Here is a 23,807-nt window from a genome sequence, read left to right on the forward strand (position 1 = left end):
TGCCCTCCCTCATGTTCTCACGTAGATACTATGCCTTTCGCCGACTTTCTTTGCACATTGGCGATTCTTTTCTGACTCTACTTCTATTTTTCTTTCATTCTCAACATGGTGCTACAGGTGGTATAGTCCCGTCTTGACATCACTGAACAGCCTGTTTAATATTATTATTTCTGTTCTTGCGAATGTTTTTGGAAACTTTAGCGTGTGTTCTGGGGATCCTTTTACCATGTGCTTCGTGTGAATTTGTTGAATTTCTTTTTTCTATCTTCTCCTTCTCTCCACAGAGATCTGTTCGAACGAAATTGTACGATGAGCAATCTCGGGCCATGAAGACTTCTACATTCATGGTTTTTTCTTTTCTTTTCTTTTCTTTTTCTTATTCCCCCTTCTTTGCTCCGTTCACGGTCATTTTCTTTGCTCTATGTTTGGATGCTCGTTCAATTGTTACGGAGGATACGATAGCTTTGTTCTAATTGATTCTCTCTTTTCCATTATATCGGTATCAGTTTACCTGACTATATGTCCTCCTAATGGGCTCCTTAAGATACCTACGAAAGGGACGTGGAGTGGTAAATAGCCGTGCCAAGCGCCTAATATTAAATATAGTCATGACTACTATTTATAGGTAACTACCATGACTATCTCTTACCGCTATTAAAGCTTTATACTTAGCTTCTAATGAATCCCATGCTTCTTGGGCCCGTTATTAGGCTTCAAAGTACATTGCCAAACATCATATGTTGAATTAATTATACCCCGAGAAAAGGCCAACTCTCATTCATCAGCCCTATAAATACATGCTCTTTGTCCACATAATTTGCATAGTTACTTAGAATCAATCGATACATCGCTCGAAAAATCGATGAACTTGGGCCAGGTATTTGTGAATACCAGGTTCTTGATAGACTTCTCGGCCTCATCAAATGCATCGGCTGTGAAATTCGTAGGAACGACAACGGAATTCGGAACACGGGACTCAATCTGCATGATACTCTGCTCCTCGTGAGCATATGCATCGAAACACAGAGCCTGAGTGTCTTCCTCCACGGTTATCATAGTTGACAACTTCGTTCTGTGCATTGCCATCGTGTTGTAAGATTCGGGAAGATTCCTGTAGGCGCAAGCTTCGCCAAACATTTCCAGTAGATCTGAATAAATTCGAGATTCAATGTTGATAGGAAATTCCGCCAAGTTCATATCGACGCAGAATACGTAAATCTCAAGTGCGATCTTGAAGAAATGAAGTCGATGAGACTGAGGATCGCAGTTCCAATCGTATTCCGGGCTTGATTCACCGATCTTTTCCCATGCGGCCTTCCAGTCGCGCACGTAATTCAGGAAGAGGATATTCTCCCCGCTGAATTCCTTGGCCGCCGCAAATCGGAGAAGAGCACTGGAGTTCTCTTCTAAACATCTCTCCAGAGCTCCTCGGGAATAACCTTCAGGTACGCGGCTGGCTTCACTCGTAGTTCGTGATGGTGCTGAGTCTGATTCTTGCACGCTGTTTGTTTTCTTTTCATTCCATGCTTGGAGTTCCCCCAGAAAACGATCTCTCTGTCCCCTGGAGACGACAAGCTCATAACAAGGGAAGAAGATGGTAACAGCTTCCATTGCCATAATGCCGGGAGCAAACCTGTGATGGTTATTAGCTGAGTTTATTTTGGATTTTATTATGGGCCTTTATTACCATAGAGCTGGCACCCAGTATTTGTTGATGACTGCCCAGGTATCGGTTGAAGAATATAGCGCGGCGAACCACATGGGCGAACCTGGTAAACTACAGATCCGTCAGTCTCGTGTATTGGGTGATACCATGGCGATGCCACAGAAAATGGGCAAGTGCTTACGCGGCGATAAGACAGCAAGTGATCTGAAGCCGCCAGTGATGGATGTCGTGGATGTTGCGAATCCTCCACAGAACGTATGGCGCGAATACCCAAGACCAGAGTAATTGCCAGAGAATTGAAGGAATCCTTGAAGATTTAATATCAGAAAAAAGTCGACCATATTACCATTCTAAGCAGAAATCGTACCATTCAGGGCCTCGCCGACATTCCGCGGCGCTCACATGTTCGGAGAAGGTTCCAAAGCTATGAAACTTTCGGGAGGTAAGGAAGATAGAAAGCGATACGAGTAGCTATAGATGCGAGAAGAGATGAGTGGGGAATACCAGGGAGCGGGTGCGGAGGATACACTGACTTGAACCGAAATCCCAATAGCAATACCCAATTCCGTTCGTTGTACGAGGTTTAGTTGTCTCCATCGAGCTAGGTATCGACTAGATGATTCCGAAGGATTGATAAAGTGGGGTCTATTCGGTTGCTGCGCGGTCAAAAGCAGCTTCTCCTGAACGCCAAAGACGTTCAGAAGCTGCATACTGTTTGCTTGGTAAAGAGCGATTCCCACGGGTAAATAAATGTTCATGATCCAGTATTCTGCGGCACAAGGGTATTTACCACCCATCGAATATGCAACCATGCACAGAATCCAGAAGACATGGAGACATGCCACCGCACTCAACATGAGACGCAAGTTGCGGATGCGAATGCATTGCTCATGACGATTGACAATAAGGAAGGCAGAGCCGGCAAAGAGAGCAGCGGTCCAAGTGATGGCCACCGCTACATAGAATTTGGCCAAAGAATCGAAGGTAGCCGCGCCACCGTGGTCCCCCCGGGGCGGGTGAAAGACATATTTGGATTGTCTTAGATGCCCAAAATAACCATCCGGAAAGCACCGATCTCTTTTTTTTTTTTTTTTTAGCAGCCTTGAGAAACGGGGTCAAATGGGTCGGGTCAATAAATGAGCGACAGGGATTGATAATGGCAATTTTGGGTCCAACGCTGGGCACAGGGAAAAGATGACTTGGATAGTCCGAGAATCCGACGAACTGGCCCCAACGGTCTTACCCCTAAGGTCCTGACCCCTGAAATAACATGAAACATGATGAATCATTTCCATGCAACTAGATAACTAGCATAGGCATCTAGTGACTAGCATAGAAGTGGCGTGAGTCAGTGTGCCAATCCCGTGCCAATCCCGTGCCAACCCCCCGACGGCCCGAACTCGGGTATCCGCAAACCCTAACCAATTGGAACGACCTGGCTTGCGTATGCCAACAGGATTCGGCCTGGCCAACGAGATTGCTCACATACATGATATCCCTACCCCTCGATACATATAGGTAGAGTTATATATATATATATATATAGGTACTCCATACCCGAACTACGCATAACTCGTAGAAAAGTTGTGAGTAACAACTGATGCGTCGCGGACTCCCCAATCTTCCCAATGCCAGGGCTTGCCCCTCGAGGCCTCTCCGAACACCTAATACAGCCAAGGTACCTGCAACTAGGAACTAGGGGGCCAGCGGAAACGGCCGGCTCAGGGGTTGCCTTGCCCGTGTTAGCACCGAAAACCCATACCATTCATTAACCATGACCACGGGAACTTGGCGAGACCCAGTTAATTTCAACTGGCTGAATCCATTCAAAGTTTGAGAGCGCACATGGATTAAACAAAGCCTCGTTTTGGTGCCTCGTTAGGCGTTGTGTGCGACCGTGGAGAGTGAGTCGATCCCCCAGTCTTCAATCTTCCATGTCAAAGCTCGAACGGTACTTTTTGGTCATTACCATGAAATTATAGAATATAACTAACTCGATAGTATGACCTACAATGACACCTCCCAAGGATGTTGTAATGTTGCTGTGCAAACCGGCCAACTACTCAAGACGTTACTATCGCAGAGGGGCCTTGTACTTTTGTACTTTCGGTGCTGCGGTGCCAGATGGAAATGGTTAGGAGACCCACAAAATTCCACCCCAAACAACGTGGTGATCTTCTACTGTTACATTTATGTACCGTTATGGGGCGGAAACGGTCTGTGATGGGTTGATAGCAATCAACGTTGTCGGCCGTCCGCCCGCAAGCGTACCCCGGCACACACCACACGATATTACATAGAATAAGAATTGATTGAGCTCGTCATACAATCCCATCTTTTTAATCTCTCCATCCGCTGGTCCAAGCACATTAACATCGTTTCCACATTTGTTGGTGTCCTTAACTGTGACACGACACTCCCACAGAATGGCATCTCCGCCCCAAAGACCATCTCCTGTACATGCAAGCAAGCCGAGTTTTGCAGCATCAGTCAATACATACCTGAGTATGGAGAGTACCTGGGACTGGAAGAGGTCTTCTGTCAAAGTCGATGTTGAGGCTCAACGTAGGCCACGCATAAGCTTTACCTCAATACGATATCTCATTCTCACGATCTATCGCCGCCTATTTTCATTGATTTATTGTGCCAATGCGATCGCATTCATTATTATCATGATAAGGAGCCAACAGAATCTTCTTGCATTCGTCAACGCAGCGGCCATCAACTTGTTGGTATGCGGTCTTGCTCGACACCCGCTAGTAGTGAATGCTATCTTCCGGAGTATATGCCGTATACCTCAATCGGCTCCTCTCGCACTGCGCAGAAGGGCTGCTGAAGCATATCAGTATGGTGGAGTCCACAGTGGATGCGGTGTGGCAGCCTTGATATGGTATACCGGCCTCGTGGGTCTAATATCAAAAGAATATTGGTTAAACGGAGACTCGGGGACGATTACCGTCCCCGTGCTTGTTATATCATATGTTTTACTCGTTGATCTCGTTGTCATCATTGCGGTTGCGTACCCTACGTTCCGAGCAAAAATACATAACTATTTCGAACTGACACACCGATTCGGCGGTTGGTTAGCAGTAGCTCTGTTCTTAACCCTTCTGCTGGTCTTCTCAGAACAAGCCCGACATTCACAAGGCTTATCTCTCGGTCAATACCTGATTGAGCTACCGGCGTTTTGGTTCGTCCTGGTCATCGTTGTCTCCATTGTCCACCCGTGGCTCCTTCTCCGCCGCGTCCGGGTTTTGCCAGAGCATCTCTCATCGCATGCTGTCCGACTTCAGTTTGATCACACACCTACGGCATTCGGTAAAGTCCTAGCACTCTCAAACCATCCGCTCAAGGATTGGCACAGCTTCGCAACTTTCCCGAATCCCGATGGTACGAGCTTTTCCTGCATAGTATCCAAGGCAGGCGATTGGACAACCCGGTGTATCGATCAGAAACCAACCCAGCTTTGGAAGAGGGGAGTGCTCATGTACGGCTTTATCCACGTAATGCGGGTTTTTCGCCGAGTGGTAGTGGTTGCCACGGGATCGGGAATGGGGCCATGTCTCTCGTTTTTGAGTGAGAAGCATCGCCCGCAGTTACGAGTCCTCTGGCAGACGCGGAATCCACATCGGACGTACGGCCCGGATGTCCTCAGTCTTGTGCACCAGCTCGATCCAACCCCACTTCTCATTGACACCAACACCAGCGGCCGAGTGGACATGGTGCCAATTATCCAAGAGCTCGTTCGAGAAATTGACGCCGAGGCTGTGTGTGTGATCAGCAATCCGCGACTCACAAAACAAGTGGTCTTTGAGCTCAAGGAGAGTGGAGTGCTTGCCTTTGGACCAATATTCGACTCTTAAACATGAGAGCCAGAGAATGTACATATATATAAGTGCATTATGTACAGTGATGAAGATATCTGACCCATTTAATTTGTTGTGGATCTCTACTAGGTCTATATATACCTAGGCAGGTACGTACTATTGGACGAGTTGTGATAGAGTTAAATTTAGCTTTTTATAGTGCGGGTACGTTCCAAGGGTTGCCGGTGTAGAGGGGCCTTAAGTCTCTCCCTGCCTTTTGGCGGTGCACTTTTATTTCTGTTTGTCCTGGTGTTATACGCTCTAGACGAACCCGCACTGGTTTTCTGATATCTTGCAAGTACTGCGCTAAATCAAGACCACTCTCTAACCCACTTCCTTTAGTGTATAGCCATACGGAAAGCTAGTGGGCAGAGAAACCTATGATTATATTTATATTTGGGGGTCGTCCTAGGAAGCGCTCCAGCATCCCCAATAGGTTCTACTCTCTTCCACCATACTCCAGAACCCCACTCCAGAACCCCTCGGCGGTACTTTTCCCAAGTATGTTTGTTGTATGGGTCGTGGGAAAAGAAAGAGAGTCAAATCTTGGGCCATGGCCGTACATCTTGTTCTATTAGCATTATACACTGACATAGCTAGTGTTAACGTGCCATAAGTAAGCATAGTAACAAACATCATAAACAGCTGTTAGATGACTGAACGTTCCAAACACAAAATCTATGTCTGCATATTTCACCTAAGAGCGACATTGGGTGGAATTGAACCAATCCCAGAGAAGTCCTGTGCTTATTATCTCCATAGTATGGAGTGGCCACCCGACGGGACCTCCGACAAACAATACTATTTACGCGATCCTAGACCCGAAATTAATACAGAATCTCTCTCGTTCAACACAGGGTATATAAACCCCTGGATTTCTAGTTACAATAGATTATGATTGCTCTTCTACTTTCTCCCTTACTTAGTACTAATCTATACAACAATATGCATTGCAACGCTACTGGCCAGAGCATAGATCCTTTGGACTCTCTGTTAAATAAAATATAAAACACCCTAAAGCTTAGCTACATATTTAGAGCGGAGGGCATACAACATAGACGCAAACGATTTTGGTATATTTCAAACTTTGATACTCAGTACAAGGAATTATCAAACGTAATTACGCTCCTACATTGTTATGGTACATGCAGCAGAACCTGTATTCTGTATATTGTGTATATCCTTTTTTTGGGCTTGGCAAATGAATTGTCTCTGCAAATAAAGGCCGAGGGGCTTGTGACTATTTATTTCATATACAACATAGGGCTGCCCGGCTGGTTCAAGGAGCCTCGTGATCTGACCGCCTTGACGAAACCTGGGGTAACTCTTCAATTGACTCCAATGTTCTCTGATTTCTCCTACTTCCCAACTACGAGCCACCATGTTATCATGTCTCGCGCGACCGCGCCTAGGGCGCGCGACCACCTCCATCGTACGCACACATACCAATCGTTCCTTCTCAATGAAGGGCTTGTCTTCAAATTCAAAACTTTATATTGCGACTGCTAGTTTGATCAGCATACCCGGTTTGTGGTGGTTGACCACTACAGGGGATGATGTGCCCCGCCTCGAAAGTTCATTGGAGCACTTGGCCCCTGAGCGGGGTCCCTCTGAAGAGGATGTGACACGCATCTTATCGAAAGAAGCATACACCTTCCAGGTTAAAAATATTGCGAACGTCAACAGATACGATGGCGCTCAACTGGCTTCCAATAGCCCGTGCGAGGACCGTTTTATTCATGGCAAAGTCTCCTCGCCGTGGAATGAAAATGATCAATGGATGTCCTGGGCTGTTTTTGATGGACATTCAGGCTGGCAGACAGCGGACCTACTGACGAAGCAACTCCTGCCTTTCGTGCGACGCAGGTTCACCGAAGCTAAACCGCCCTCAAACGACGAACCGGTGCCAAATGAGTCAATCCAGCGCGCAATCATGGAAGGATTTGTGGATCTTGACGACTCCATCATCAAGACTGCACCGGACACAGTTAAGACCAGCGAATTATTCCAAGACAAAGTTAAGAAACTGGCCCCTGCTTACGCCGGTTCATGCGCTTTGTTATCTCTGTACGACCCCTCCACAAGCACTCTGCACGTTGCGTGTACTGGAGACTCAAGAGCGGTTTTGGGACAAAAGGGGTCAGACGGAAAGTGGGAAGCAATTCCCTTGTCGGTAGACCAAACTGGCAGTAACGAAGAAGAGGTCACCCGAATTTCCAAGGAGCACCCTGGCGAGAAAAACATAGCCAAAGGTGGACGGGTGCTTGGACTCATGGTCTCACGAGCGTTTGGCGATAGTCTGTGGAAGTGGCCTGTGGATTTCCAGGAGGAAATGAAGCGGAAATTCAATGGTCCAGCACCCTTAACGCCACGGTACGATGTTCGCACACCCCCATACTTGACTGCCGAGCCGGTCGTGACAAGCACTAAGATCGATCCGAACAAACCCTCATTTTTGATTATGGCAACGGATGGATTGTGGGACTATCTCTCCAGTGAGCAGAGTGTTGACTTGGTAGGGAACTGGTTGGAACCACAAGGAACTAGGGAGAAAAAGAGCATACCAGAACAAGAATTTGACTTTGGCAGATTCTGGAAAGATGTGAACTGGAAGTTTGAGAAAGAGAGATCAACAACTCAAGATGATAACGCTGCAGTACATCTGATGCGAAACTCCCTTGGTGGAAATCACCACGAGTTGATAGCAGGTCGGCTTGCCTTTGGCCCTCCTTTCTCTCGACGGATACGGGATGATATCACCGTACAAGTTGTTTTCTTTAATGCCGAGAAGTAGATGTCGAATACTTGGTCAATCTTGAACTTAAAAGTCTATTTCTTGAGGATGTACTATGTACCTCCGAACCCTTTCGGGTGGCGGAGACCAAAGATATCTTACGACAACTACCGTCACTAATGTATCACACATTTTCCAACTATTCAACTATTTTTTCATCACAATTTCAAAGAATGAGTCTGTCAAGAATGTCGTTTATTCCTCGCGTGACTGGAGGCGCTGCTTTGCGTACTCGCTCAGATGATTCCTCAGGTTATGCCTCATATCATCCTAGTGGCTATATAGATTGGTTGTTAGCAACCTCGTGGATTTGGATTCCTGCTGCCATTGCTCTCATTGCGGGGATAGTCTATGGGATAGTCTACGCTTTTAGAGAATATGATATTTGCGAACGACTTCGTTAGTAAGTCATCGAATCTACCAGTTCCCATCAACGAGAGACGCTAACCAGCCCCTAACACCTAAGCCTTATTTGCTCGCCTGTAAATCTATTACAGATTGGATTCGAAAAGTTATACCACTTGATTTCCAAGGTATATCACTTGATTTGCCGAAAAGCAGCGCCTCGCGAACAGCAAACTATTCCTGGTAAGGGAGATCCATCCAACCTAACTATTTTCAAGTCACTAAGTACGGTTGCCTTTGTTCAGCGCCCATCGAAATGGAAAATATCAGGAATACCAGGATGCAATATGTAAGATCTGATAGCCCAGATCCGCCAGACTACGAACGCTGCTTGTCTCTAGAGGAGCCCTTGCCTGTCTACAAACCATAATAGACCTTGGCTGGAAGAATGAAAAGGAATATGGATGGAATAAAGACAGTGGTACATTGCCTTTACATTGCTTGACTTGGGCTTTTTATTATTTTGGTGTCATGTTCAATATGATACTACTGTTATATAGGTCTATGGATATGAGAACTCCAACTCATCTAGCTTAACTTTGGAAACAGTGAAAAAGACGCCAGTGAGTATATTTAGAAAATCAGTACTGAAATCCGGGCGTAGCTTAATAGTACCAATCCTAGTATTAAGGGTTGTACATAGTAGGTGGTCACGATAATTTCCGGAAGCACTATACAAGATTATTGACTTCATTTTTGGCGAGATACTGTATTTGGTGGTTATTTTATGTGTTATTTTATTGAGAACAACCAGTTCTCCAATACGCAGGTTGTTTAATGCCGCTCTTAGAAGCCGGCAGCATTCTATTATTATGGTATACACAGTACTAAATGTTGCGAAGACTCCTTACACAGAGGCTAGATCTTGAGAATTTGTACAAGAGGTCATCACTAAAACGGAGACGGAGAGCCAAGAAGTGGAAGAGGAAATCAAGTAGGTCGACGAGTCATACCGACGCAAACCTGGGGTTGAGTATGCATATATACATTTAGCTTCGACAATTAACTCGATATAGACCTCCACCTCATACCTCACTTTCACTGACATTCATATTTGCCAAAATGGCTCCTATTCCTGATGATAAGTCTGATTCAGAATCAGAATCGCAGTCTAACATGACTAACGTGGTTGCCGGGTGGATTGGAATAGTCATACTAGCACTCTGTGCAATAGTATTGATCATTACTGTATGCGCCTTATTGAATCAGTATGTATGAACCCCAAAAAGAATAAGACCGAACACGATGATTTCATAAGAAAACGAACCTTTCAGAGACCTTGATGCTAAAAAAAGATACTTTCATCCTGCTAGCATTGGTTTTTTTGATATAGTCAGCCGCTGGATCAAGAACAGCTACACCCAAGCAAAAGCAGCTCTCAGTGCAACGAGGTCAAAAGCAAAGTCCCTTTTCAGCACGGCGAAGTTAAAGAAAGCTAAAACACAAGGCTATGGTAAGATCTATGCCAATCCTTAAAACCAACAGGATGCTATGATATGAAGATTAACACTCCATTACCATACAGATCCGCACAGTGCTTCCGATGTGAGGCTGCAGGACATGGTCCCTCCCCCTAAATCGTCAAAACCTGCTCCTTCCTAAATTCAATACACAAAGGTTTTGGCACAAGATGCTCAGAGGAAGCAATGGCTCTATGGCTATCTGGAGCGGGACAGCTGGTACACAGTATCTTTTGAGATGATGAGTTGCTTTGAGGTAATTGCCCATGAGTAATGAAGGTCATTACTATATTTATGAAGAACCTTGCGATTTAGTTCGCTACTATTGGGAATTTTGCAAATATTGGCTTCAGCTGAATGAAGGGATCCGGGCCATAGAAATTCTAAAATTTACAGATCTCAAATAAACTAGTTAAACACGAGAATTATTCATTCACGCATAGCCTGTCCTGCAATTAAAAGAAAGAAACCAGCAAGTATTGACAGACAGGGGTATATGAAGAAAAGACATGCTTCGCAGTAATAATCCAAGTGCGTGAAATTCTCAAAGAAAGACAAATGGTTCATGCTCATTCATCATCAACGAAGGAGTTAGCCAGGTGGCCAAAGAATGGGACTTCAAAGTGGTCCAAAGTATCAACTGGAGATAATGTGGTTAGTACCAGATCCATCTTTCCTGCCAACGAACAGATCGGCTGTATTGACAGCTCCTGTGGAGAAACCTCGGAAGACTCACCATCTTGGTAAGCATGCATGCTGAGGAAGCCGATTAATGCGATATCGATAATGAACAATGTCCAGGAAAGGAAGCTCGACCAGCAGAACAGTATGTGGATGATCTATGTTTGGCGTGTGAGCGTATATACAACATTAGGAAAGACGGAATACTCACAAACATGGTAGCAAATAACATGCTGGATTGCCAAGCATGAAATCTATGGTAAATAGTCAACAGACCGAGCTTCAAATTAACCCTAGAGTATCCCAAACTCAATCACGTACCGCACATAGTCACTCTTGTGTTCCGCTAGTAGCAGGAATACACCCCCGGCGGGAGGCAGAAGCAGATACGCTAGCGCTGCTTCGATATCCATGCGAATGGGAAGACTTGTTTCAAAAGCCCCTAAGCTCACATGGCCACCCTCAACGTCTCGCCCGAACCCTGTGTGGCCATGTCCACCGCTAGCAAAGCGACTAGGGGAGGGTAGGTCGGTCGAGGCTCGCGGTGAGCGGAGAATTGGGGATATTCGGCGACCGTCTGGGTGGGGAGGGGATAAAACACGCTCAATCTCCGGTGATTGATCTTGATAAGGTGCGAAGTTCATTGTGTTGTCCTTACCTGGAAAGGTGAATGACGGAATGATCCTTGTGGATCAGGGGAATGATTTGGGGTAATCTCCTTATCGTTATCAGATGCGACGCGTGAAACTGCCCAGTGATGCCTCAGGCGGCAACATATTAAAGGGTATCATATCATTCTGTTTTATCTTCATACTTAAAAAGATTTATTTTACATAAACTACTAGTGCTCAGTCCATCTAGACCTTCCCCCGACCGCGAGAAATCCCACTCCCTCGTGCTATCCCACTGCCTGGCCGTTGGCTTGTTGTCGTAGAACCACGTGTTGCTGTGCGGGTTGTGCTGACACTGGGTGTTCTTCCTAAGCCAGTGGTTCGAACTGTGCCCCTCGTAGTTCCGCGGGTGCCGCGAGTACCCCGAGTGACCTGTGCGCGTCGCTTTTCGATTTCCTCGGCTTTTCGCGCTGCTGCTTCCCTTTGTTGCTGAAGTGCTTGTTCACGTCTTTCTGCCGCTTGCTGTCTTTGAATCGCCTGGTTCTCGATATCGACCACATCCTGAGTAGCTCCCTGCCAGTTGGGGTTGAGGATCAATCGCTGATTATGCTCGGTTTGGGAGAGAATACGAGTCCACGTGTTAAGAAGTGTCGAGGCCGAGGTAACAGTTTGTGAGACCGTCTATACGGATGGTTAGCCAGAGTATTGACCATGCACTATGGGAAGGGCATATTACCTCCATATTTCCTTTGGCGGAGTCCAAACTTCCTAGAAGACCTTCTATCACTTCGTTGATATTCCGCACACCTTGTAATTCTGTCTGGAGGGCAGCCTCTCGGGCCTCCTGCTGATCAAATAGAGGATCCTCGCCGTCATGGGAAGCTCGAGGCTCTGGGGTAGCTTTCTCGTCGGAGGTTCTTGGGTTGATCTTTTTCTGGGCAATTCTCTTAGATGGCGAGTTCCAGAGGTCCTCTGTGTCATCATCGGATAGCTGAAGCCTCTCCATTTCTTCTGCTGTGGTGCGGAAAGCCATGATGTTGAATTTGCACAGAGTAGGAGCCGAAGTGTGTACAAGCAATCCTGAGGTGCTGAGCACCCGAATAGGTTTAACCGTAGACTAATCGCCCATATAAAGTACTTGAAGGTCAATTGATAGCTGGTGAGCGAGAAGATCGACGGTTGTAAGACAATCTAACAGGAAATTGGGGTAGATCGAAATAGGAAATCCACATTGTTGACGCGGGGTTTTCAGCCACCGTAATTATCGGGCGGTGAGGATACCCGGTGGCTGGGCGATAATCGGCTGTCACAACAACTTCGCCCTTCTTTCATCCCCGTCTTATCGTTATTTGGTTCTTGTCACCTCGGACAATTGGATATCTGCAGGCTCGTGTTTAATACCTTTTTTTGGGCTTTCATATCTCCGACTGCTACCCTGGTTTTAGCCGGATATCTGACAAGTCGGATGTGGTACGCCCTTGATTGAATCAACACTCCTCGACACTTGATCAAGATCGTGAAAGTCAGAAAAAAAGCCCGGGAGTAAACTGTGACTAGAATACTATTTACATTTCCCCTCAAAATATCGCAAAGTATCGAGCGGTTTTTCAATCGTGATTCAAGTCAACATGGCGTCAACACCACCGCCTCCATCACCGTCTGAGCTTCGCGTACCCAGGGCGCCGCGACATGGGGCAAAGCACGACAACTATGAACCTTACCCTACACGCTACTCTGCGAGACTTGCAGATCAACGAATTTCAAGGGTTGTCCAAACCACGCCACCCCCAAGTCACCCAAGCGCATCTGTCAAACCTGGACCATCCAAAAGAACTCTTTCGCCCTCTTCTCCTGGCACCGCCAAATCCTCGCCCAAAAAGGTTGCACGCTCCCACAAAACTGCTGCTTCCCGAATTTCTCCCTTTAATTCGGAACTTGGACTCCCCCGCACTTCTGCACACCACACCTCCCGTTCCTCTGCAGAACAGGCTTTACCTACCCCAGCTAAAACTCCTTCAAAAAAGAAGGTAATCAATTCTGATTCTTCTACATCTCGTTCTCTGTTTCCTTCCACTTCCACACCAAAACGCAGAAAAATGGATACCCCCAAACACTCTGCCGCAGAAGCCCCAGCAATCTTTGTCGACGAGCCTTTAATTGGGTACTCTATCGAAGCTGCAGAGCAAGAGTTGGGTATCCCCATTCATGAAGATTCACGTGATCGCATCCCTGTGGTCGGCCCACTCTCGACTGATTCGTTCATTTCCCAGGCTGCAAAAGCAGTCGGACGACCTGCGACTCGCTCAACCACCAACCACAAAGATGGAGCTTATTATGTCCAGTAAGTTATGCCCCACTTACCCGTCATACTCACACTTTCTAACTTGTATCTTAGCCGTGGAAAGAAAATATTCAAGCGCTTTGATGACATGGAAGATGAGGCTGAGGATGAAGATGACCTTGGTCTTTTCGCCAACCGCCCCGATCTGCTGGCCGATAACCCTGATATTCTCAAGAGTGTGAAGCCTTTGAAACGTGGCGAAATCAAGCCTCGCCTCCTCTTTTCTCCACCCGTTCAGCCTACCAATGGTGATGAGGAGGATGTCACTGATGTCGAGGATCACGAGCCAATGTCTCCAACTCCGGCTTATGAAGACCAGAAATGTCTGACCCCTCCCATCTTGCCAGATCCAGCCACTCCTTGTTTTGAATCCGAGGACTCATCTGTCGTTCGCCCTGCCCCTGTTGGACGTGCTGGTCTCCGTTTCCCTCGCTCTGCTGTGGGTGATGTGTCTCCTTTACAGTCCGCTTCTTTCTCTGAGGACTATGGCCTGAGTGCTTCTACCGAGGACCAGACTCGGTCCCGAGGTCTCTCTGTCAGCAGTGGTAGCAGCCTCCTGAAGTACTGGCCATCTGTCAGCAGGAAGACGCGGGAAGTTGAAGCCCCCACCGACCGTGTGAAGCGCATCCGCCAGGCCCGCGGTAGCCCTGCCCCACGCACCCGACAGGCCCTGCGCGCAGAAGCTTCTGGAGCGGCTTCGACCGCTGAGCCGTCCACGCCTGATTCCTAGGTTTCACTCAAGCACATTTTCTCACCTCGAATTTGCATTCTTCCAGCGCTTTGGAAATTTTCACCCTTCGTTTATGCGTTGTGCCGGACCTGGCGCTGAGGGGGTCAATTTTCTGTTTGTTACGCCCGGGCGCATCCTTTTTTTTCGGCGCCTTCTTTTTTCAGATGTTCTCCTAATGCCCTTCTTTCTCCCCACGACGGCCATCCTGTAATTGCTCGGGCCGCTGGTGTGTCTCGTTTTTTTCTTTCTTCTTTTTTTTTTTCCAATGGCGCACATGGGTTTGTGAATCGCGAATACTAAGGATACCTCATGAAAACATCTTCGACTTGAATAGCGGCGTTTCCCCTTGTCTTTTCATCCACGCTCTTCCAGACTGTTTCTTTTGGTTTTGATTTTTGGTTTTGATTTTTGGTGTTTTTCTTTTTTTTTCTTTTTTTTTTGTTTTATTGATCGCGGGAAGCGATCATCACGGGAGGAATCATGGTTAAGCCGAACAGGTCAATGGAAATTTGGGATATCTTGGAAAGTTTTCCTTGTAGCTGGTGTTCAGGAGTATGTTTGTGGTGTAGTCAAAACAAGCTTTCCAGAGTTCGGCAGTAGCCGCGCTAATCACCGACGCTATTCGTACAAAAGCCTTCCATGGGCCTTATAATTGAGGCACAAATACATTATGTTAATCATCACATCGATTCATGACAGGGACTGTATCTAGCTCTATTCCTGGACAAATCCAACAAAAAAGAAATCCGCCCAATGCAACCGGGACATGCTTTGTATTCGTTACAGCGTTATGAGTATTCTTAGTATCCTCAAGGGGGACCCAGGGGTTGAAGTGGTGACAAGATGGATAGGGGCATTTGGATGCATCAAATGAACTCCAAATCATCATCATCGTCATCATCCAAGAGTATCTGTTTCCCACTTGGTGTGGTCTCAGCTGGCGCACCCAGGCTCTCTCGGCCAGCCTCCCTGATACCCCTTGAAGTGATGAACCGCGTTTTCTTGACCCCGCTGCCGTGAGGCTTGTCATGGGCACGCTTCATTGGGCTTAAACGGACGTTCTTGGCTTTACCGAAGGTGGTCATATCCATGCCGTGGGTTGTGGTGGGGCTCTTGGGTAACGGGGTGCCTGATGCTTTGTCCTTGGTCGGACTCTCGTTGCCGGTCCTTGTGCGAAGGTACTCGGCACCCACACCACCGACACGGCCAGAAACTAGCTTTTGGGTGATATCACGCTCTCGCTGTTGGGTCGCGAGACGTCTGCGCATTCGTTCCTCCTTGCTGTCCATACCGCGGCCCATCATACCCGAGGCGATGAAGGGGTCGTCATGCGCATCAATCAGGTTTGCCGCCGAGCCTCCCATGGGGTTGTAGGACGAACGACCACCACCGTGGTTTCTGGAGGGCGCCACGTAGTAGAGCGATTGAGATCCCATGTCATACTTAGGACCATCGTGTTTCAGTCCTTGCTTGAAAGCACTTCCTCGCTTCGCTCCTTCCCCGAACAATCCGGTGCGCGAGCCGGATTTACCACCAGGACCAAGCATACCGGTGTCAGAATTGACTCCTGAGCGTTGGCCCTGAGTGCGTCGGATCTGGATATCGACGTGGAAATCACAGAACTCGGTCTTTCGACCATCTATCCAGGATTGGCAGGTCTTTCCGTCTTTTCTCACAGCCTTGCAGAACCCGATATCCCGTGCCTTGCCAATCTCGAGGACCTTGTCATCTGATGAAGACAATGACAGACTGAATCTGTTTGTGTCCAGCTTGTGCTTTGGTGGAGGCATGATTGTAGGGTTCAGAATTGCGACGACAGTCCCTTCCGAGATTTTGTAATAACGGGGGAAAGCAGTGTCGAAAAGGAAGAGGTCAATAGTCCATTTCAGGTCGGTCAGGGTAATGGCCATATATCTGTTGGTGTTGTTACGCCCATCATCATAAGGGTCCTTTTCTTGGGCTGACGCGTTCCCCGAAGCTTTCTTGTCCCTGGGATCGGACTTTGACGCAACGATGCCAAATACCACGAAGTCCCCATCGATGTCCTCTGGGAGCTCGAATGCTGGTGCCTTAACGGTTTTAAGTAGGTCTGGGATGCGTAAAACCCTCTTTTCTGCGAGTGTGCGGCTCAAGAATGAATGTGGAAGAACTCGGCTTGATAGATGTAGCGATGAGTAGGACTCGAATTTTGAAGAATCCGGCGCCTTGATCAAAGCATCATCTGTTTCGCCTAGTTTGTGTGAAGAACTTGGTTCTTCTTCTGCGGTATGAGTTCGCCTATGTAAATGAGATTGTCTCTCGTTGTGGCCAATTCCCTCGGATCGTCGAACATTCGGGGTTGTATTACTGCGTTGTAGACCAGATGGGCGAGATTGTCCCATAGATCGAAGAATATCCTCACGGCTGAAGCTTTCCATGGGGCGCTCTCGTGATGATGATGGTGGGGATGAAGGCCTTGTGTCCGAAGCCGCAGCTTTAAAGGCATCAATCTCCGACTTGTCGACTTGAAAAGCTGAACTGCGGTTAGCCTGGACCCTTTCTGCTCTCTCCAGCCGAGATTTCTCGGCCGCCCTGCCTTCCGCCATTCTCTCGCTGAAACTTTTTATTCGGTTGACCCCCCCGGTTGACGAAGGAGAAGTTTGGGGCCGCGAGCTAAATATGTCATTAGAGCGCGGTGTCGCACCGTCTCGAAATCCCATATGACTGCTTGGTCGAGGCCCGGGTCTTGAACTTGGAGGTCGTTTCAAGGATACATCACTGGCCTTCCAGCCCTTATCTATTCCCATGACATACCTCCGGGGCGATATTGGATCGGCGGGAGGCAGTTCTCGCCTGGTAGGTGATGCCGGAACCTGGATTCCATCGCTGCTCGTTCTTTGTCTCCCTCCCTTAATGATTCTTGGTGTCGCACCACGATCTTCTGTTCGCTGAGCGCTGATTACGGAATTTGGTCGAACATCTTCATCCTCTAGGTTCGAACTGGACCTTCCGCGATTCTTTTGTTGGAGTTTCTTCAACTTCAAACGCGCTTTGATCTCGGCTAGCTGAAGCTGCAGGGTTTCTTCGTCCTCCTCTTCTCCGTCATCTTCGTCCACAATTTGACTCGCTCTTGATCGGAGATTAGGCGTGGTACTTGAGCGCTTCAATGGCGATGTCGGATTCTCTCGAGGGCGTTGCATGTCTTGGTACTTTCGGCGTCCCGCTGGCGAACTCAAGAGAGCCGCGCGGGGCGATTGGGGCGGCCACGCAGGTTCAACCACTTTGGCGGGGGGAGAATAGTTAGCCATCGATTAGCATAAACAATTGAAGGGACCTTACTGGCGATTAATGAGAGTTATTCAGGCGTAATCAGAGACCGAATATACCATGGAGCGTCATTTGCGGCCCACGCCCTTTTGCCCTTGCGCGGAGTGTAGAATACAGAATGTAGAGTATGTAGAGTATGTAGAAGGGGATAATCGAAATGATCACAGATAACAGAGAATAGAGAATAGAGCACAGGGATACAATAACACAACAACAAGGGTTGAAACTCGCTAATGCAAAGTGAAAGTGACGGATCGCGCACTGGGCTGATTGGGTCGGGAAGGCGCGTTCGCGTCGCGGTTGCCCTTGCCATTTTAGCCCCTTCCGTTTCCACCGTCGATCTTCTGGTCTTCACCTTCACTTCCACCTATATCACACTCACAATGAGGACTCGATCAGCCCCAGTTTCGAAATCGAAGAAGTCTGAAGACGAGACTAATACCAAATCCCTCGTTGCGGCAGAGAAACCGAGCAAAACGTTCATCCTCCCATCTTCTACTAGCGACAATGCGCGCCTCCTCTCCCTACCAGATCCCCAATCGGGAGACTTAACACGCTACTTCTTCTGCCCGGATCGCGGTATATACGAATTTACAGTTGTTGCGCCGCCGGCGCATATGGCACGGAGTATCCTATTCAAACCTCGCACGCGCGAAACCTCAAACTCGTTAGAAGAAGAGAAAAAGGACCCCGAGGAGCCCTCTTTGCAGGGCTCAATAACCAAGAAGGCAGAGTTCCTGGTGGCAACCCCAATTGATGCGATATTTTTCATGGTTCCGCTGTTAGCGCCTTCGAAATCGGGCCGTTCTCTATTCCAGCCATTAGACGATATAATCGACTCCCAAGACGATATGCCTAAGAATCTGCGCCAAGTCCTTTATGATGATGAATTCCGAGGCTCCCTCCTAGCACGGGCGGAAGCTATCTGTGAAGTGGTCGAGGCCGGTGATGAGAAGATGTTCCGGTTCAATGAGACGAAGCTTGTTCAAGAGTTGATCACAAAGGCAGAACGCATGGCGGATCAGGGTCTTCCTGTGAGTCTGGAGGAGCGTTTTGTTCGCCAGGCGCTAGCCACACCCTTGATGTCGGTTAAACGAGAAGATGTTGCGACTAGCCAGGAGCCGTCAAATGAGGACCAGGAATCAGCCTCGAAATCCGAGGAGGGGCGGAATTCACCCTCGACTGTGGACACAACTGCGACCCCGTCTGTTGCGACACCTGCAGGGGAATCGACACCCGTGCCACAGCCACCGGGCGAAGAGTCCACAGCTACGGATTCTATTACTCGGCTCCTCCGAATTTCCACTGCACTATCCTTCATGAAGGAGTCATATCTGCCCGCCACCATGGCCTCGAGAGTAGATGAGATTCTCGCTTCTACAGAGAGCCCGATCGATTTCAAGCCACTTAAAGACCGTCTCAAGGAGATTGCAGACCTTCGAGCTAAAGCTCTCGCATCACGCGACATGTCCAACTTCAGTCGGAAACGATCCCTTGATGACGAAGAAGATGATACGCGAGCCGAGAAGAAACGTCGCAAGGAAGAGGAGGAGGAAAAAGTCCAAGGCTGCAGAATCCCAAGCAGTCAAGAATCTGAAGAAGGTCAACACGAGCGGGATGCAGAAAATGAGCTCTTTCTTCGCCAAGGCTGCACCCAAGAAGACTTGAATTTCCAGGACACAACCGACTGAACTATAACATAGCCGTGTGTTATGCAGGTAGTTTATTGCCTGGCTTCGGACGAATCCCACCAGCAAGTTCTATGGTTGAAAGATTCTGTCTATAGATCTAGAGGCCTGGGCCTCCTACCCAGACAGGGCCACACCGCCAGTGCAAGTGAGTCGAGCCGAAAGGCTCGCCTCGTCCCACAATCCCAACGAATCTACGCGATTGCTTGGAAGGCACATATTGGAGGAAGACACTTGTGTCCAGGAGATCTTTCTTCCACCCGGCACATCTTTGTGCAGCGTCGGTGTATACTCTTCTGTTGAATAATCCATGAAGGATGAATGTAATTTTATATTTTTGATCTCATCATAATCGCTAACCCTAATCAAGTGGGCTTCGTTTCAATCTGCTATGCAATATTCAAAGAGGGATCTGGTCAATAGCAGCCCCCGTAACCCTATAACCGAAAAACGTTAGCCATCGTCCAGTGTGTGCCAGCGATCAAAGGAGCGAGGAAGGGAACAACATACAAGAACGACCCGTTGGACGGTTTACTAATAACCATAGCCTGCTCCAACTTCTCCTTGCTGATATCCGGGAACTTCTTAAGATAGTACTCATCCCTCAGCGCAGCAGTAACAGCCCCTACTTTACCCTGAGGCAACATGTGAACCGTGCAACCACCCCACCCAGCACCAGTCAAACGACTACCCCAAGTACCCGCACGACGCGCAATAGCACAGATGTCATCGACCTCCGGTGCACTGCAGTCATATACCGTGGCACACGATTCCTGCGACTCATTAAGCAACTGACCGAGATAGTGAATGCGCTTCTCGTCCAGCTGCGTAGCCTTGCTGAGACAGGCCTTGAAATCGAGCACACGACGCGCCTCCTTGAAGCAGTGCAGCGCGCGCTGGCGGAGTTGGAATCGCTCCGCTTGCACGGGGAATGCGGAGAGGAAGGTCGACTCTAGCTCGGCTACGGTGATGCTCAGCAGTTGCGCCATCTCCTCGCGTGTGTACCCCTCTCCTTGTGTGAACAGGTCCATCGTCGCCTGGATCACGGAGTCGATTTGGTACTCCAGTGGATCTTGGAGACGGCCTTCTTTGGTCATTAGCTCGTTGTGGAAGTTGCGCAGGCTGTAGCCGAGTGAGCTGTTGTCCTTGGGGAGTGTCACGCCGTGGTGTTTAGCGAGGATCACGGCAGCGAGGGTGCATTCTGCTACGCGCAGATTGTAGTGGCGCGGGGCGGTGTCGGCCTTGTTGGAGGTTACGAAGCTCTGGGCCATTAGGAAGGTGATTTCGTCAGAGGATGTGGGGATTGGGACGTGGTGGGCTTTGAATTTAGGGAAGAATTGGGTGTAGAGCAGGTAGCCGCGCTTTGAGAAGATAGATGCTGCTTGGTCCATTCTATGGTCACGCAGTAATGTTAGCTTTTGGTTGGTTGCTCTCGTCTGTTGACGGAGGGGGTAACTCACCCGCCGGAATAAACGCCAACAGCCCGCTCTGAGACAACAGCTAGATCTAACAGATCCTGCTTGGAGACGTCATGGTTGTTGGCCTTCATGACAGCCAGGGCACTAGCGCACACGAAAGCAGCACTGCTGGAGATACCACCACCGGGTGGCACATTGCCATCGACCAAGATCTGCATACTGGCAGGAACAAGCGAGCCATCGGATTTCTCCTTGCGCAGGAACTTGAGGGCACCTGATAGACCGGCGCGGAAATAGTTCACCCACTCGTGCTTCTTGGGGTCGATCTCGACATCCTTATCGTGGGGCACGCTGAACTCTCGGGTGGGGAATTTCTCTGGCGAGACGTTGGCGATCGTGATGGTAGTGCCCTCTGCGCTGCTGGCGGGGACCACCTTGACGGCCATGATCACATCAACACTAACGGCAGTCGGCAAAACATCGTACAGTGAGTAGTCGATGTGCTCGCCGATGATGTTTACACGGCCGGGACTGCGCGCCACGAAGTCTGGACGGTGGTTATATGTCTTATTGAACTGGGTAATGAGATTGGTCCATCGCTGCTGGTGTTCTGGTGCAACCGAATTCACCGAGGCGTCGTCCGTTGCGTAGACGTCCGCGATGGATTCTGTTTGCGGTACGAGCTCTTGTTGAAGTGACATGGCGGGGTAGGGGAAGGGTAAAGGCGGGGGAGGGAGGAGAGGAATTGAGAATAGGAAAGGGGAAAAGAAGGAACAGAAGAGGTAAAAGAAGTAGAAAAAAAAGTAGAAGAGCTAGAGTGGTAATTTGTATGTAATTTCTCAAATGGATGTTCCCCCCATATTCCCCGATTCCCCGGGTAAAAAGGTCAGGCACGTGGGGTTACAACAGGGCCATTTTTGCCTTTTTGGGGAAGTTCGGTGACTGCGTTCAGCCACTTTGCGGGGAGCTGCAATGAGACTCTTTCCAGAGTTCCCCATTCATCAATAACTCCACCATTTCTGATTGGTTGATTCCGTTTTCCTCTTTTCCTCTCGCGGGGACTTTCTACCGGATTTGGCTATGACGACATATATAGTTAGCCATTATCGATGTTGTAGTTTCATGCTGGAATATCTCTCCTCTCTTCTCCAAGTTGCTACTCTTCAATTCCTCTTTTTACTTAAATCCTAGATTCATTCCTTTATATCTACAAAATGGCTTTCCTCTACGATGTACGTAGGGTACCTAGGTATGTTCCTGGACCGTGGGGTGTCAAGCCGAGCATATCGGATTGAGGGATCCCGAGAAGTGGACCTAAAAATCGGCATTGTGCCATATACGGCCCGATGAAACCGGGAAAACATGGAAAATGGAACGTGGCTACATATATACATAGCCAATTTTTCAAACGGAAAAGCCTGCTTTATGCCATGTCTCAATATGCGCATACTACAATCAACACAGTAGGCAAAGAAGGCTTCTGCACTTTCTCTTCCGTGCAGTTTCCGAGGCAATTCGATCATCCTTTCGGTGATTTTCTGAGACGAATAGAAATCCCTAGGAAGATCTACTAACTGGTTTCAAGTATTTGCCACTTCCATATAAAATCCATCTATATTCAAACAAGGTGCTTGGGACCCGTAACCTTCCAATGAAGGCTGATAGTTGTAAGGATTGCTAGCTCTGAGGAGCAAATGGTTCTTATAGGAGCTTCTAGAACAAAGTGCAAGGTCTCTCATCGTTCCAATATGCCCATATTCACCTTAGTAAATGCAGGTTGACACATGTGAAACGAAGATGTGTGATCATGTTCTAGATATAATTGTATGATATACGGTGTCCTGTGAGGTCTCTGATAAAGTCGCAAAGGAGTGGGGAAGTCCATCTGGATACCCCCTTTCGCTAGTTTGCAAGTGAAGGAGTTTCAATCTCCCCTCGATGTCGCTGAAGCCAATATCATGGATAACAAGAAAGTTTGGTCTTTTGGCCATGCTGCCCATGGTCACAAAAACTGCCAGAATGGTGAGGATAGAAGCCGGTTGGAAAATATATCAACGAGTCCAGTATGACGGAATTATTATGGCTATTTTCTCACTGATCAGTCTCAAAAATCTTGGTCGAAGTTCAACCCTGGATATAAGTTAGATATCTTCACAACGTCAAGTGAAACATCCAAAGAGTCGTAGAATCTATACGGATGATTGCACAACCCGTGTACGGCTGCAATGATATAAATGTGGGGGTCGATGAGGCTGCATCGGCTATAGGTGAAGAAATGTGTTATGTCGGACTTTGGTCGTGTTGACCAATATTGATTTACTGCTTTTCCTCCGCATACATATGTCGATTATGTCGACGTACAACATACAACATACAACATAGACATATGTTCACTATCGCCAATTTTCTTTTGATTTGAAAGGTATTATATCATTATAAAGTACTTGGGAATATATCAATCTATCAATTAATCAATGGAGGTTTTTGTTTGTATAGATCCTTATGTGTACTATATGAGTGGAGTCGGTGTAAGTCGTACGATACAAGAATAGTCGGCTGCTTATGCGGCCTTGTCATGTCTTTTTGGATATTCTTTTTCAGAGGTTATAGTATATAGAAAAGTCTCTTGCACAGAATATGCTTGGTTTACAGCCTACCAAAAAAGAGAATAATAATAAAAAAAAAAAAAACCAATAAAATGGGAGGGAGAGTATCCGAGTAATCTGCTGCTGGCAGTAATAGCCAATAGAACTAAAGTCCTTGGTGGCACGCTTCATCGCCCCTAATCGGCCCTAGGCTAAAAGATACAATGCGGATAAGTAAGTCCAATTCGATCGACAG

The 23,807-nt window shown here is 47.8% G+C and overlaps 10 protein-coding genes across 10 annotated transcripts; 5 read left to right on the top strand and 5 right to left on the bottom strand.

The window, feature by feature from the left end:
* Positions 1-825: 825 nt before the first annotated feature.
* N7516_001263 (uncharacterized protein) lies at positions 826-2,742 on the bottom strand (the record flags this gene model as incomplete). Its single annotated transcript, XM_057213985.1, has 5 exons — positions 826-1,633; positions 1,688-1,777; positions 1,848-1,973; positions 2,034-2,137; positions 2,200-2,742. Coding segments are annotated over 5 exons (1,671 nt in total), but the record flags the coding sequence as incomplete, so codon positions are not given.
* A 1,350-nt stretch (positions 2,743-4,092) lies between these two features.
* N7516_001264 (uncharacterized protein) lies at positions 4,093-5,529 on the top strand (the record flags this gene model as incomplete). The annotated part of the gene is made up of 1 exon (XM_057213986.1): positions 4,093-5,529. One exon carries the CDS (start codon positions 4,093-4,095, stop codon positions 5,527-5,529), a length of 1,437 nt encoding a protein of 478 aa, XP_057075869.1.
* Positions 5,530-6,994: 1,465 nt separating this feature from the next.
* On the top strand, positions 6,995-8,326 carry N7516_001265 (PP2C family serine/threonine-protein phosphatase; the record flags this gene model as incomplete). The annotated part of the gene is made up of 1 exon (XM_057213987.1): positions 6,995-8,326. The coding sequence occupies one exon, from the start codon at positions 6,995-6,997 to the stop codon at positions 8,324-8,326; it is 1,332 nt and encodes a 443-aa protein (XP_057075870.1).
* A 1,467-nt stretch (positions 8,327-9,793) lies between these two features.
* Positions 9,794-10,333, top strand: N7516_001266 (uncharacterized protein; the record flags this gene model as incomplete). Its single annotated transcript, XM_057213988.1, has 3 exons — positions 9,794-9,816; positions 10,069-10,184; positions 10,257-10,333. 3 exons carry the CDS (start codon positions 9,794-9,796, stop codon positions 10,331-10,333), a joined length of 216 nt encoding a protein of 71 aa, XP_057075871.1.
* Positions 10,334-10,760: 427 nt separating this feature from the next.
* On the bottom strand, positions 10,761-11,516 carry N7516_001267 (DUF4870 domain-containing protein; the record flags this gene model as incomplete). The annotated part of the gene is made up of 4 exons (XM_057213989.1): positions 10,761-10,831; positions 10,880-11,030; positions 11,084-11,126; positions 11,194-11,516. 4 exons carry the CDS (start codon positions 11,514-11,516, stop codon positions 10,761-10,763), a joined length of 588 nt encoding a protein of 195 aa, XP_057075872.1.
* A 213-nt stretch (positions 11,517-11,729) lies between these two features.
* On the bottom strand, positions 11,730-12,516 carry N7516_001268 (DASH complex subunit DUO1; the record flags this gene model as incomplete). The annotated part of the gene is made up of 2 exons (XM_057213990.1): positions 11,730-12,164; positions 12,220-12,516. The coding sequence occupies 2 exons, from the start codon at positions 12,514-12,516 to the stop codon at positions 11,730-11,732; spliced, it is 732 nt and encodes a 243-aa protein (XP_057075873.1).
* Positions 12,517-13,111: 595 nt separating this feature from the next.
* On the top strand, positions 13,112-14,554 carry N7516_001269 (uncharacterized protein; the record flags this gene model as incomplete). The annotated part of the gene is made up of 2 exons (XM_057213991.1): positions 13,112-13,824; positions 13,879-14,554. 2 exons carry the CDS (start codon positions 13,112-13,114, stop codon positions 14,552-14,554), a joined length of 1,389 nt encoding a protein of 462 aa, XP_057075874.1.
* Positions 14,555-15,420: 866 nt separating this feature from the next.
* N7516_001270 (Mcm10/DnaG-type zinc finger protein) lies at positions 15,421-17,841 on the bottom strand (the record flags this gene model as incomplete). Its single annotated transcript, XM_057213992.1, has 1 exon — positions 15,421-17,841. The coding sequence occupies one exon, from the start codon at positions 17,839-17,841 to the stop codon at positions 15,421-15,423; it is 2,421 nt and encodes an 806-aa protein (XP_057075875.1).
* Positions 17,842-18,093: 252 nt separating this feature from the next.
* N7516_001271 (uncharacterized protein) lies at positions 18,094-19,551 on the top strand (the record flags this gene model as incomplete). Its single annotated transcript, XM_057213993.1, has 1 exon — positions 18,094-19,551. One exon carries the CDS (start codon positions 18,094-18,096, stop codon positions 19,549-19,551), a length of 1,458 nt encoding a protein of 485 aa, XP_057075876.1.
* A 397-nt stretch (positions 19,552-19,948) lies between these two features.
* Positions 19,949-21,667, bottom strand: N7516_001272 (uncharacterized protein; the record flags this gene model as incomplete). Its single annotated transcript, XM_057213994.1, has 3 exons — positions 19,949-19,985; positions 20,059-20,940; positions 21,009-21,667. The coding sequence occupies 3 exons, from the start codon at positions 21,665-21,667 to the stop codon at positions 19,949-19,951; spliced, it is 1,578 nt and encodes a 525-aa protein (XP_057075877.1).
* Between the last annotated feature and the right edge of the window lie 2,140 nt (positions 21,668-23,807).

The sequence above is a fragment of the Penicillium verrucosum genome (assembly GCF_028828655.1).
Source record: "Penicillium verrucosum strain IBT 35672 chromosome Unknown utg000001l_segment0_segment0, whole genome shotgun sequence".
Classification (NCBI taxonomy): Eukaryota; Fungi; Ascomycota; class Eurotiomycetes; order Eurotiales; family Aspergillaceae; genus Penicillium; species Penicillium verrucosum.